Source organism: Nestor notabilis, unplaced genomic scaffold (assembly GCF_000696875.1).
Source record: "Nestor notabilis isolate BGI_N333 unplaced genomic scaffold, ASM69687v1 scaffold18633, whole genome shotgun sequence".
In the NCBI taxonomy this organism is placed as follows: Eukaryota; Metazoa; Chordata; class Aves; order Psittaciformes; family Psittacidae; genus Nestor; species Nestor notabilis.
Window position 1 is genome coordinate 3,093 of NW_009922557.1, and position 12,231 is coordinate 15,323.

General features: G+C 51.3%; 1 protein-coding gene across 1 annotated transcript; it reads right to left on the minus strand.

The window, feature by feature from the left end:
* Positions 1-815: 815 nt before the first annotated feature.
* CPN1 (carboxypeptidase N, polypeptide 1) lies at positions 816-12,228 on the minus strand (the record flags this gene model as incomplete). The annotated part of the gene is made up of 9 exons (XM_010011699.1): positions 816-1,086; positions 2,955-3,073; positions 4,980-5,079; positions 5,384-5,523; positions 5,939-6,050; positions 7,562-7,744; positions 8,219-8,374; positions 9,057-9,253; positions 12,201-12,228. Coding segments are annotated over 9 exons (1,167 nt in total), but the record flags the coding sequence as incomplete, so codon positions are not given.
* Positions 12,229-12,231: the final 3 nt, after the last annotated feature.

Sequence of the window (12,231 nt, forward strand, 5' to 3'; positions counted from 1 at the left end):
CACCTCACTGATCATGTCTACCCTAACCCAATTACAACTCACTGGCATCATGCATGACACTTTTCTGTTGCATATTGAGAGGACCAAGGTTCAGGGTGTTTGTCTCAAAGGAACATCAAATCACCTGTCTTTCACTTCTAGTTATCAGCAGTTGTCAGGCCTTACCTAGTTGCTCCTGTACTCAGACTAACAGTCTGTGTCCGCTAGAGCAGACCCTTTAGCGAGCTATCTGGTTTGGGTCTGAACATGAGATAAGATAAAGAGCTGGGATAATCCTTGGCTTTTGCCAGCATTTCATCCTGTCTGACTACAAATAATTCAAACCAGCTACTAGAAAGTCCCATCTGCACATCAAGATAAATATCAGCCAGATGGTGACCTTGGTCCACTACCTCCCAGTGATGCATTTATACTAGTGGTGTTGCCAACCAGCAATAGCTGTGCTATGTGTGGGACAAACTCTGTTCAGAGCTGGTCACATCACTGACTGCTTTAAAACGGACCTCCCCCTAACTATAGGGTCTACAGGCTACAAGCATCCTTACCTGAGGGAGAAGCATGGCACTGGCACCCAGAGTGCTAGTGCCAGCATTCACATGCCCAGCCTGTGAGTGCAGCAGTCAAAGACCAGGGCCTGGATTCATTCCCTCTGGTATGCACTAATGTCTGGGCATCTCATATGGGCTGTAGCAACTAAGTCCAGGAGTGAAGGGAGCAGAGCTCTTTGACATGGAGTGAGTGATGGAAAAGAGCTCAGAGCATAGGGAACCGCAGTGCAGGCACATTTTGTTGTGAATGACTTCACGATTTGCTCAGGGATTAAATACTTCCTCGTTTAATAACCTAATAGTTTGGGCTAGTTTCATGCTGGACTGTTGGAAAGTTCACTGGCTGGAGTCATCAGCCAGGCCTTGTATAAATGGCTTCCCCAGTTCTCAGCCAAGTGAGCTGTCCTCATCTTTGGGTCCCCCGGCGGGTGGCTCTTGGCACTACCTTCTTCTGAAGGGCTTTGTTGTTCATGCGTGTTCCTGAATTTTTACGCTCCGGGAGCTTCCTCACCACATCTTGTTTGAGCTGGAAATGTACCTGAAGAGAGAACAAAACTGTGTAACACTGTGTGTGTGCTCTGCTGGCTCAGGGCTCTGTAGGACCTGCCTCCGCCGCTAGCCTTCAAAGCTGACTCTTGGGCCAAGACAAGCAATAAGGGGCCTCAAATGGTGTTACGATACAATGGGAACTCAGTTCTTAAATCAGCTGGAAACATTTTTTCTCCCATGGAAAATGTACTAACAATCAGCTACATTTCTTATGCAGAGAGATGCTCCTGTGGCAATGTGATGTCGTAGGATTGTTTGGAAGATGAGCTGTGAAAGGCAAGAGACTGAGCTATGCTCTTTCTTCATCTTTTCTCACCAGAGAGTAGAGAAATAGCATTGCTTTGCATCTCTGTGAATATTTAATAGACAGGATGGTTTAGCCCTTTTTCAGTTGCATCTCGTTAGCTGAATCCTGCTTAATCAGTCTTTCAGCAAACAGTGTTTCCAGTAGATCTAAGCAAAAAAATTCCAGGAAAGAAACCTTCATCCATTACAGCCATGCAAGCAGGTACAGGAGGGAGAAGGGGATAAGGAGCATGCAGGACACAGCATGAGATAAACGTGGAATGGGGAGGCCACACAGAAAAGTAAAACTGGAATGGGCCTGTATGGGCTTCCTGGGGGAGGAATGGGGTGAACAGTGGGTAGAGGAGGTGCTGCAGGGGCAGAGGGAAATGGGGACAAAGGAGCTGCTGTGAGGGAAGCTCTGCAAAAATCAGACAGTCAGGGAACAAACCAGTCTTCTACAATAACATGGTGAAAGGAAAATCTGTTTAAAGAGGAAAGCCAAAGAGCTGGGTGCTTAACCTAGCAAAACAAAGGCTAGGACTGGGCTTGACAGCTCTCTATAAATACATCAGGGAATAAATACCAAGGAAGAAGAGGAACTATTTAAAGCACAACATTGGCATAGGAACAAATAGGGATAAACTGACCATAAATAAATTTAGGACAAAAATTAGAAGGTTTCTAGTCCTGATAAAAGGGCAGCTCTGGAAGAGCTTCAGAGGCTGGGTAGGGTGGGATGAAGAGACTGAGGGTGACCACCACAGTGTATTTACAGCAGAGCCTGACTAGTGTATGTACAGTGAAGCAAATGATGTGCCAGGATGCCATAGCCTGGGGCTCTTGTTAGCCCTTAGAAGAGGCTGTATTTGTGGTGCCACCACATTCACAAGGCAACAGCAGGGGCAAGAATCACCACCCACTGTTTTAATAACCGATTTCTAGTCGTCCAGTCTGCCTTCAGAAAGGCACTTTGGGGGCCACACTGGTGTCAAAAGCATTTCTTCTCCCAAAGGTGCTTGGCTGTTCTTTCTTTGCAGCAGGTTCCCATCTGTCTTGGCTGCTCTTGGCAGAAAGAAAGGCAGATTTCAGCCTCTTGCTACCAGTCTGGTAACGTATTTTGTCCCAGGCAGGATGGAGATGACAGCAGAGTACTGAAACCCACAAAGCCAGGGGGATAACAGAGCCTAAAGGAACAGATGCTGCCCCCAAATCATTGTGTCCTGAAGAGTGCAGAGGACAGAGGAACAGCTGAAGAGCAGCATCCCCAGACAGCCAGGGCTTTCCCCAGGCCCAAGAGGCAGAGGAACACAGGAGCTGGCACAGCAGCCCAGTGCAGTTGTGAACTCTCAGTGAGGAACTGAGAAGCACACAGCATTGCCTTCACCCTATCCCTCTCTGTGAGCTGTGGGGAGCCCTGTATTGGCCAAAGCAGACTTCCATATAGCCACTGGAAATGCTCTACATCCCATCTCCTTTCTCTGCTGCTCACTAGACATCATCTGCTGCATTTCTTTCTCCCTGGAGTGAAGACATTTTGGGATATCCTCATGACTATGCATTCTGACTCACCAGTGAAGGTGCAGCTGGGCCCACAGTTGTTGTAATTGTCTGGGGCTGGTACCCCTCTGCAGAGGCTGTGACAGTGTAAGTGCCAGGCAGCAGCAGCCGGAAATAATCCCCCATATTACCTGGAACACAAGGTGGGAAGAGAAAGCACTCAAGATGCACAAGGAGTAGTGCAAAAAGTAGTCCAGTAGGTCTTGCCAAGTATACTTCCTTGAGGATGCGTAGCCTTCAAAACCCAGGAAATTTTTTGCCTGACTTCCAAATCGGCTGGCTACCGCAAGGCTGGATTCACACTGGTAGACTGCAAGTGATGTCTCATTAGTGCCAAGGAGCAGAGGTCAGTCTACATGTAAAAACCAAACAATAGGGGATGGTACAGCAGCATTGGCTGTGCCTGTGCAGGGAGGCTACAAATCTGAGCGCTCACCAGTCAGCTGACAGCAGACCTAAGGGCAATCACAGCTCCAGTCTGACGTAACACAATCTCTAATTCCTGTCATATACATTTTTGCCACATTTGGATTATCAGCAGGGTTTTAAATGCTCATCAGCTCAGCTACTCCCTGATTCTCCCTGCATAAGGACCTCCCAGGAGCACTTTGACAGGCTGTGTACTGGTGTAGTTAGGGACAGGGGACATTCAACCATGAGGCAGCAGCACATTGTGAATTACTTTGACAATTTGAGTATATTCCCATCTATGGAAATTGATGGATTTTGCTAATTTGAGTAATCATTACAGGCAGCCTGTGTTATTTTGGCTTAGGTGAGGCTAACTGGTATGACTGAGACACGAGTCAGGAGCTTCCAAGGGAAAACAGGGAGGGTGGCTGGCAGGTCAAATGGATTAATTTTCTCCCTCTATTCAGTCCCAGGGAGGCTGCACTTGGGAACTGGGTCCAGTTTTGGTGCCCCCAGGTCAAGAGGGATGTGGGAGAACTAGAGCTCCTGACCCATGGGGAGAGCTCAGGCCCCACAAGGAGAGCTGGGGGAGCCAGGCTCAGCCTGGTTGGGAGAAGGCGCAGGGGATCTGCTCACAGCCGGCAGCTACTTGAAGGTGCTGGGGCCAAAATCCTCTGAGCAGAGTCACGGAACACACGGAGGGCAGCAACCACAGATGGCAGCTTGGGAGCTTCAGGGTGAATCAGGGAGCACAGCTTTAATGTGAAGGTGGTGCATCCCTGGCAGAAGACAGCAGAGAGGCTGTGAGACCTCCATCCTTGGAGATCAGTGAGAATCGGTTGCAGGGAGCAGTGGCTGATCAGAGCCAACGCTGGAGAAAACCCTTCTCCAAGCAGGAGGTTGGACTGGAGACCCCAGAGGGCTCTTATAGCCAGCACTTCTGTGATTCTGTGATCTCTTGCACTCTCCCCGTTCCTATGCAGCTGGCATAATATGTGCCAAATATTAGTGTTACAGAGTTACAGACCTATAGCCAGGAGTTTTGATGATTTCATAGTCTGATCTCTAAAGAGCTGGAATATTGGCTATTTTCTGTAGCCAGTCTGTAATGTCTGGTCCAGTTGGAGAAGGGTATTTATGAAAAGGAGGTTAAAATAGGCCAGCAAAGGAGAAACCACTACAACTTGGATAAACTCAAGTGGCACTTCATTCTCAGTCTAAATTTGTCTGGCTTGAACTTTCAGTCTTTCATCTTGTTCTGCTATCATGCCCTTTGCTATCAGCTATTTAGCTCTGTGTAGATAAATGCTTGAGTAGATTATTCCTTCAATCTTCTCTTTGGTTATATACAAATGCATTTGCTCCTCTCTCTCAGATAAAATAAGATCTTACTTTCTGAAGCCCTTTACAATAAGGTTTACATTTTAGTTCTCACCTCTTTCTTTCCTGAGCTTTCCTAAGCCCTTGCTGGTTCAGAATGCACAGGCACATTTCTCATAGCTCGTGTCTTTGGGAGCATGCTGGCCACATGTACAGCTTTGCCTGCTAACATCCTCCCATGTACCCAGGTAGCCTCCAAAAAGCTGTGTCCAAAAGGGAGAGCATGCAAGGGGACCAGCAACCCACCAGAGGTGATGTCATGGCTGATTCCCTGAACAGAAATCACTGCTCCTGCAATGCCGTTGTTGTTCTCGTCTGACACCATCCCTTTGATGCCCTGGTGAACCTGCAGGGAGGGAGACAGACTGCTGGGTCAAGGACCCTCCTTTGCTCAAGAGGTATTGCCGAGCACTGTAGGAGGGCAGAGCTCTGGGGACAACCCTACCTTTACCCATACCCTTGGCTCTCCTGGTTTTCTGCAGCAAAGCCGGTCTATCACACAACAGCCTCCACAAAGGCCACCAACAGGAGCACCCAGCAAGCTCCATGGCCACTTCCCTTCCACCCCTAGTGTCTACTTGTCTCCTACCATCAGGGCCCATGGAGGCCTGCAGGACAAAGGTGCAGGTGTCTCTGGAGTACTCCATTACCTCTTCAATGAAAGCAACAAGGGCTTCCCTATTAGCCATCCACTGCCGCTCCAGGTCCTCCTCAGGGGGGAACTTATTGCAGCTCAGCTCCAGGGTGATTTCAAAGCAGTTGGTGTAGAGGTAATTGAAGTCCTGCATGCCTGGAAGAGAACAGCCTGTGTGCCAGGGGAATGCAAGGCCCCCTTCCTTCTCTGCTCCTGTGTCCCAGGTATCCTGGCCCCTGTCTGTCTTCAGCCACAATTGTCCAGCTCTCCCTCTTCACTCCGGAGGTGCAGCCTCCTTCCTCCATAACAGTGTACCTAGAGCCTTCTGCTTCATTCATCCAGCAGTACACAGTAGGTCTCTGCAGCCCTCAGCTATTCCTGTACAATCTACCCAAGCCATACCCTGGCCTGAGATGCAGACACCAGAATGGTGTCTAGTAAATGGGCACAGTGTTATCACCATAGCCCCTCCCCAACCCATCTGTAGGGTCCTGAGGTTTCTCATCTATCCCTTCACCACTCTTCAGCTCAGCATCTTGCTGTGTGTGGTGCTCAGCTGCTCAGCCCTTACCTTTGCTGAGTGAGTACCAGGATGCCCCATTCGTGATGCCATCGGCAAAGTAGTCCCCACAGTTCCATCCACGGTGCATCCAGCCATGGGCATAGGAGTAGGTCTTGGCCAGCTAGAGAGAAAGCAGCCATGGTCACCTCTCCAGCCCCATGTGGCTGGCGATCCTGCCTGGCTCTGGGCAAAATATCCTTCCTCCTGAACAGGCTTTGCTGGGGAGTGTCAGAGGGAAATCAGGCAGGAGACAGCTCCTGCATTTTACTGCCGTGAAATACAACATGAGGTGGCCAGGACCTCTACAAAATGTAGGCAGATGAAGGTGGAGGAGGAAGAACAGAAATCTGGTGAGCTGGAGGCTTGTTGATGGCACAGACAGCTTCTGCCCTACTCCCACTGAGACAAGGGGGAGTGAAGGGCACTGGGCCCACGCAGGGGCACTCAGCTGGCCCCCACACAGCAAATGGCACTAACAAGGGGAGAAGATATGCAAGGAAAACTATCCAGTATTAGTGCTGATGCAAATACCATATATATCAGGGGAATTTGGATTAGGAAATAGTTTGGGCAACTTCTGGTTCTAGCAACTGCTTGTTTATTGCCCTTATTAAGATTGCTGCTTATTTTTAGACATTAAGGCAGGGCTAAAATAAGGGCACTGCATCCAAAGCTTGTCCTTTGTGTAAGAGAGAGAGTGGTGTTTGCATTTTCTAATGCAAACTCTGTATCTTTGTATTATGGTTCAGATGCTGGCATAATCTTGTTCTGTCAGCAGGACAGCAGTTACTTCACTATATTTCTGACTTCTGAGAATATGTGGGTATCATTAGCCTACGCCCCAGACTGCAGCCTCTTCACATCTGGGTCTGAGTGCAGCCCTGATCCCAGCAGGTCCTGGCAAGCCCCTCTACAGCCTGTGCTTCCAGAGAAGGCTGAACTCCAGCTCAGACTTATTTTTCTCATTAACTGTTCTAATGCAGACTTGCTTTTTCTTGAGCCGGCATTTCCTAATGGAAGTGGTGACTGAAGACACTGTTTTCTGGGACATTTTAACAATGGATAAAAACCACAGGCTTCAGCTAGCGCTAGCAGGATCAGCAACATGGACCCATACATTCCCTGATGTCTGCCTATGCTCTTGGTGCTTTTTTTCTTTCTGCTTCTTATTCTTCACCATCTGCAAACCTGTGCTGGGCACCCACCTCCCTTATCCTGCTCTCAGCAGACCCCCAGCCAGACCCTGCCACTGCTTTAGGAAAAAAAACCCCAAATATATGCATGCTATGATGGTGTAGCAAAGCTGGGAGCAGGCTTCAGCTCTGGAAGAGTGGGGTGGCACTGGTGGTACTGTGGTTATGGGTAACCCCAGCCTGGCACAGACGAAGAAAAGGGCTCCCGAGGGTTAGGACTGGCTTGTTCATGTGGTGGGACCTGCTCATGGTCGAACTGCCCTGACATGGCTCATAAGCTGGTGGCTGGCAGAAATGCTGTAGTATGCAAATGGTTATTTCCAACACTCTTCTTGGCTCAGCTCCTGCCTCAGGTAGTGACCAGACTCCCAGCCAGCTCTTGCATGTTGCACCCTGGCAGGGCTGCAGGACTGCTCACACCCACGGGGGCCATGCTCACCTTCTGAAACAACTTATCATCAGGGGTAGGAGTGTTGACCGTGCGCCGGTGGCTCCTGAACCTCTGGTCCTGAGACTTGTCATAGGGGTAATTAGCCACCACTGCTCCACCGTGCAGATTGGCCGACAGTACAAAGTTGTAGCTGCTGATCCACTGGATCACAGCCAGCGTCTCTGGCTCCACCTGTGAGCAGAAGAGGGATGGGGACAAGGAGAAGAGCTCAGCCACCTCTGGGCCAGCTGCTGCTCCACACCGGGCTGTGGCGTGATCAGTCACATCAGACCCTGCCCTGCAATGTGCCTGCTTCAGCCCTTGCAGTTTCCTGTGTTCTCCACCAGCTGCCCTGATATGCAGAGCAGGCTTCTTCTGTGCATACCCTGTTACAGCTCTCCCAGCACAGCACCAAAACCTGAGGCACAGGCATTAGCCAGCAAGTGCCACTTTCTCTGCCCTCTGCATTTCAGCCTTCTCCCCAAGCTGGCCATGGTGTCAACCTCTCCTGGCAGAAGTGTGAGCTGGGACAAGGGACAGGATTACATCATTTCTCTGCATGCAGAAGGAGACAAGCACTGTGCAAGCCAAAGGACAGTGTATTTGCTTGCATGCTGAGCCCCTCTAAGAGGATGCTGTGACCCTCACAACATCCCAGATTAGTACCTGGCTTTTCCAGTTGTCAGGCAGAGGGATATGGTGATTTGGCCCGCTGATTTCCCCACTGTAGTACATGAACGTGTTGAGGTCGGGAAAGTTGCGATTCAAGTCCACTCCGTTGGCGTTGTTCCTCCCTGTCAAGTATCCATTGCTGTCTGGGCCCTGCGGGGCAGAGGTGCATCACGGGGGTGAGTACAGGGTGGGCAGAGGCAGACTGTGTGTCAGGACAGTGGGGACTGGCCATTGAAATGGTGCATCAGTGCCTTTGAGTTTTAACACGCATGTTATTGCTGGCAGAAGAATAAAGAGCATTGGTGCTGACAGAGAAAGTCAGTAATAGTATCTCTGTTTTCCAGGGTGACAGAGCAAGGCACAAGCCAATAAACAATTTCAACTTGCTTCAGCTGAAAGAGCCATGAATAAAATACCTCCATGAGGTCTAGCAGTAACAAAACAATGGGTGAGCCTTTGGAAGGAGGGCTAGAGGGCTTCCCCCCGTCCCATCCCTCATGTCTCTGCCTGATCATGACAGCGGCATTCAGCTGCCACTTCCCCAATCTGGGGCAGGGGATTCACAGTGACCTTCCCGTGACAACGAACTTCTGAGGAGAGTAAGTCAGATGTAGAAAGCCTCCTCCATCACTTGCCAGGGCCACCTGTGGCAGGACTCACAGCCCTTGCCATGGGTGGTGAGAAGCAGTGACACTGGCTGGGTAGGACACGTTTGGCAGGGCATGGAGAGGAAGGATGCCCACTCCCCATAGCCACAGTGAAGGAGACCCCGCAGGGATTTGAAGGGCTTTCTGCCCCTACCCGGCAGGAGGAGGTGATCGCTGCCTGGTACCTGCTTGGCAGCCACTTCGTACCCGTCGGGATTCATGGAGGGCATGATGTGGATGCGCGTGTCGTGGATGAGACGGGTGATCCGCTCGTTGCCCCGGCGGTACTCCTCACACAGGAACTCTGAGAGCTGCAGCAGCAGCTCACGGCCCAGCACCTCGTTCCCATGCATGTTCCCAACATACTTGAACTCTGGTTCCACTGGAGACAGCAAGAGAGTGACACCATCAGCCAGGACTGGGAGGGGGAAAGAGCCAATTCCTACTGCAGGGAGCACAGGCAAGCCCAAGGGATCCCCAGTAAATGTTGTGAAATGGCCCTTTCCCTTGGAAAACGCAACCCTCTGTGAGGGAGAGTGGCACAGTGCCCACATGGGCTCCCTTCCATTTTGCCCCAGCTCAGGCTTTCCACCAGGTTGCTCCTTGCTTTTGGAGAGCACAAAAGGATGTATTTGCAGGTGGTTTGGTTGCAGGCTGGGGAGAGGCAGCACATAGGGACCAGGGAGCACGGGCAGGATTGCTGCTGCTCTGAGGTGCCTCTCCCAGCTCTGCAGTGGGTGGCGGTGGAGGGGACATCTCTTCCACCTCTGCCCTTCACAGTTTGCTCTCAGTGCTTCTCACCTACATGGCACATTCCTTACTTTGCATGTTTTAAGGAGCTTTTTATTACCCTGCAGGATAAAATCAATCTCTGGCTTGGGGTAAGCCATGCTTTTTCATTGGAACTTGCCTCTGGCTGTGGCTGCCAGCCCTGACTCTTGTGCTAGTTGGAGGCAGCAGGCATTTCCCCTCTCCCTCCCCTCTCCCTGCCTCCAGGAAAAAGGCTTAGGGGCTTCCTCACCCTCAAGACACAGGGACAAGAGCCTGGAGAAACCCTCAGCAGCTGGGTTGAATCAAACTGTCCCTCAGGCAGCTCCAGTATGAACAGAAAGGTCTCTTGCCGCTGTCTTTTCTAAAATGAGGTCTCAAAATACAGACTTGGAGACCACAGGCAGGCAGTGCCTGCTGCTCTGCTGAAAGAGAGGCAATACACATGAGGGATGGGTTATGCTTTCCCAAGGGGTCTTTTAAAGCAGTTACTTGTATGAAAAGAAAATGTCCCATTGCAGGCTGGAGTCACCACTGGTAGGATGAAAGAGACACGGGGAATTCAGTTAGAAAGGGAGCCTGACTTTCACATGAAAGGGTCAGGAAAAAATAGGGTGTTGTTATAAATGTCAGCTTGCCAGAGCTTGAGACTCCCATTGTACTGTGAGTTTTTTGGCCACCGTCAGCAATCAGACTCACAGTGACAGTGTGCAGCCTTGCTACCACACATGGTGTCTATCAGGATCCATGGGGCAAAAGGCACCACAGCCCCATGTCAGACGTTTGCTGCTTCCAAAATCCCCTGCACCTTTGCTGCGTGGGGAGGAGACACTACATCCAGATATGTTGAAGATAGACTCTATTCTAATTTTGGCAAAAGATTTTGCTTTTCCATATCTTTTGATCGCTGTGCTTCAGCGCAGGACACCACAGGTGGGCAGCATGTTTTGACCTGGTTAAATTTCAGGGACATGAGAACTGATTTAATTAGGTAACCTAATTATAAAAGCTATAAAAATGTCCTGGGGATATGTGCAGCTTTTACTTAAAAAAATAAAGTCTCAGCAGGGATTCTTCTCTGCTTTGTTCAAGTCTGCAGCAGGACTTGTCAGCCTTTTTCAGTATGCAGACCACTAAACATTATCCTTGTGGACACAAAAGCCCAAATTACCACACATAAGCCCACTGACTCTAGGCTTCCTTTTCTGTGGCCTTCAAGGGAATCCACAGTTTCCCAAAGTCCTCATGCTACAAGCTGAAAGTGCCGGCCTGAGGGTGGCCCAGGCTCTGAGTGGGACCACAGCTCCATGCTGCCCACCTGGGGCAGGGGAGACCTTGGTCCCCTCCTGCCGCACTTCCAGCTGCCCTCCTGTAGATCTGCAAGTCTAAAATCCAGTGGTGCACTGCCAGTGCCCTTTGCTCACTCCTTGCTTTGAATCAGCCCCTGATGCACTGTGGAGGTGCCCAAAGTGTCCTCAGTGCCATGCATGGAACAGGGCTGGTGCAGGGGTGGTCAGGGTGGGAAGCCTCCCATCCCACCTACCAGCACCCCTGAAGGTGATACTCTGTGTTGTGTGAGGGGAGCAGGGTGACCTAGTGCAGTGTGTCTTTGGGCAAGCTGCTGCCAAGCATGGGATGCTGAGGGGTTTGGGGGGGCTGCTCTGCTGAGGGGGACCGAGGTACAGGTCCTTCTCACGCCAGGAGTGCTGCTGGCAGTTTTCCACATGACATGGCTGCCTGGACTTGTCAGCCCCTGCTTTTAACCACACCAGCCAGGATATGAAAAGGCAAAGGATCCTGCAAAAAGTAGGCAGAGCCCCGTCTGCATCTGCAGCCCAGGGGCACAAGGTGGGGAAGCGCAGGAGCCCTGTGTGCAGAGCCCCATCCCAGAGAGCCGGCTGGTCCCCTCGGGTCCCCCAGGGGCACCTGGCTGCCAGCAATGTCTGGCTCGGTGGTGTCTCCATGATGCACAGGCAGCAGCCCGAGGGGCCATTGCTGCCAAGGCTCCGCAGGGCCACGTGGCAGCAGGAGAGCAGCCTGTCACAGAGGCTGCACACCCTGCAGGGCTGGTGGGGCTGCAGGAACCCAGCGCCCACTCTGCTGTGGTCCCTCAACCGACGCCCCTGGCTTTGGGGTCTGGAAGAGGAAAGGCTGAACTCTTCCCTCCTGCCACTATTCAGCAGTGAAGGATGAGGGGTGGATGCTGCCTCCCCTGCCCACACAGCCCTGTTTTGGGAGGGAGAGGATGGCAGGGCAGGTGGAGTGCTGGGGTGGACTTGTCCGGGTTCTCACATTAACTTGAGCTGAAAAACCAGAGCTCCGTCCAAAGTACACGCCTGGGCCACGCTGCAGCTCACGCAACCATGGTGCATGTGTGTGGGCTTTTCATGCTTGTCCCTGGAGTGGCTGGGGGTCGCTGCTGGAGCTGGCACTGCCTGACACCCGGGCATTGCCAGGAGTCCTGACTCGAAAGGGAAATACCCCCAACAGTGCTGCATGGCAGGAGCATGGCAATGAAGCCCAGTCTCTCCAAACCACCATCCCCGTCCCCCCGTACTTACAGGGCTCGTGGATGCCCGGGTAGTCGCTGAA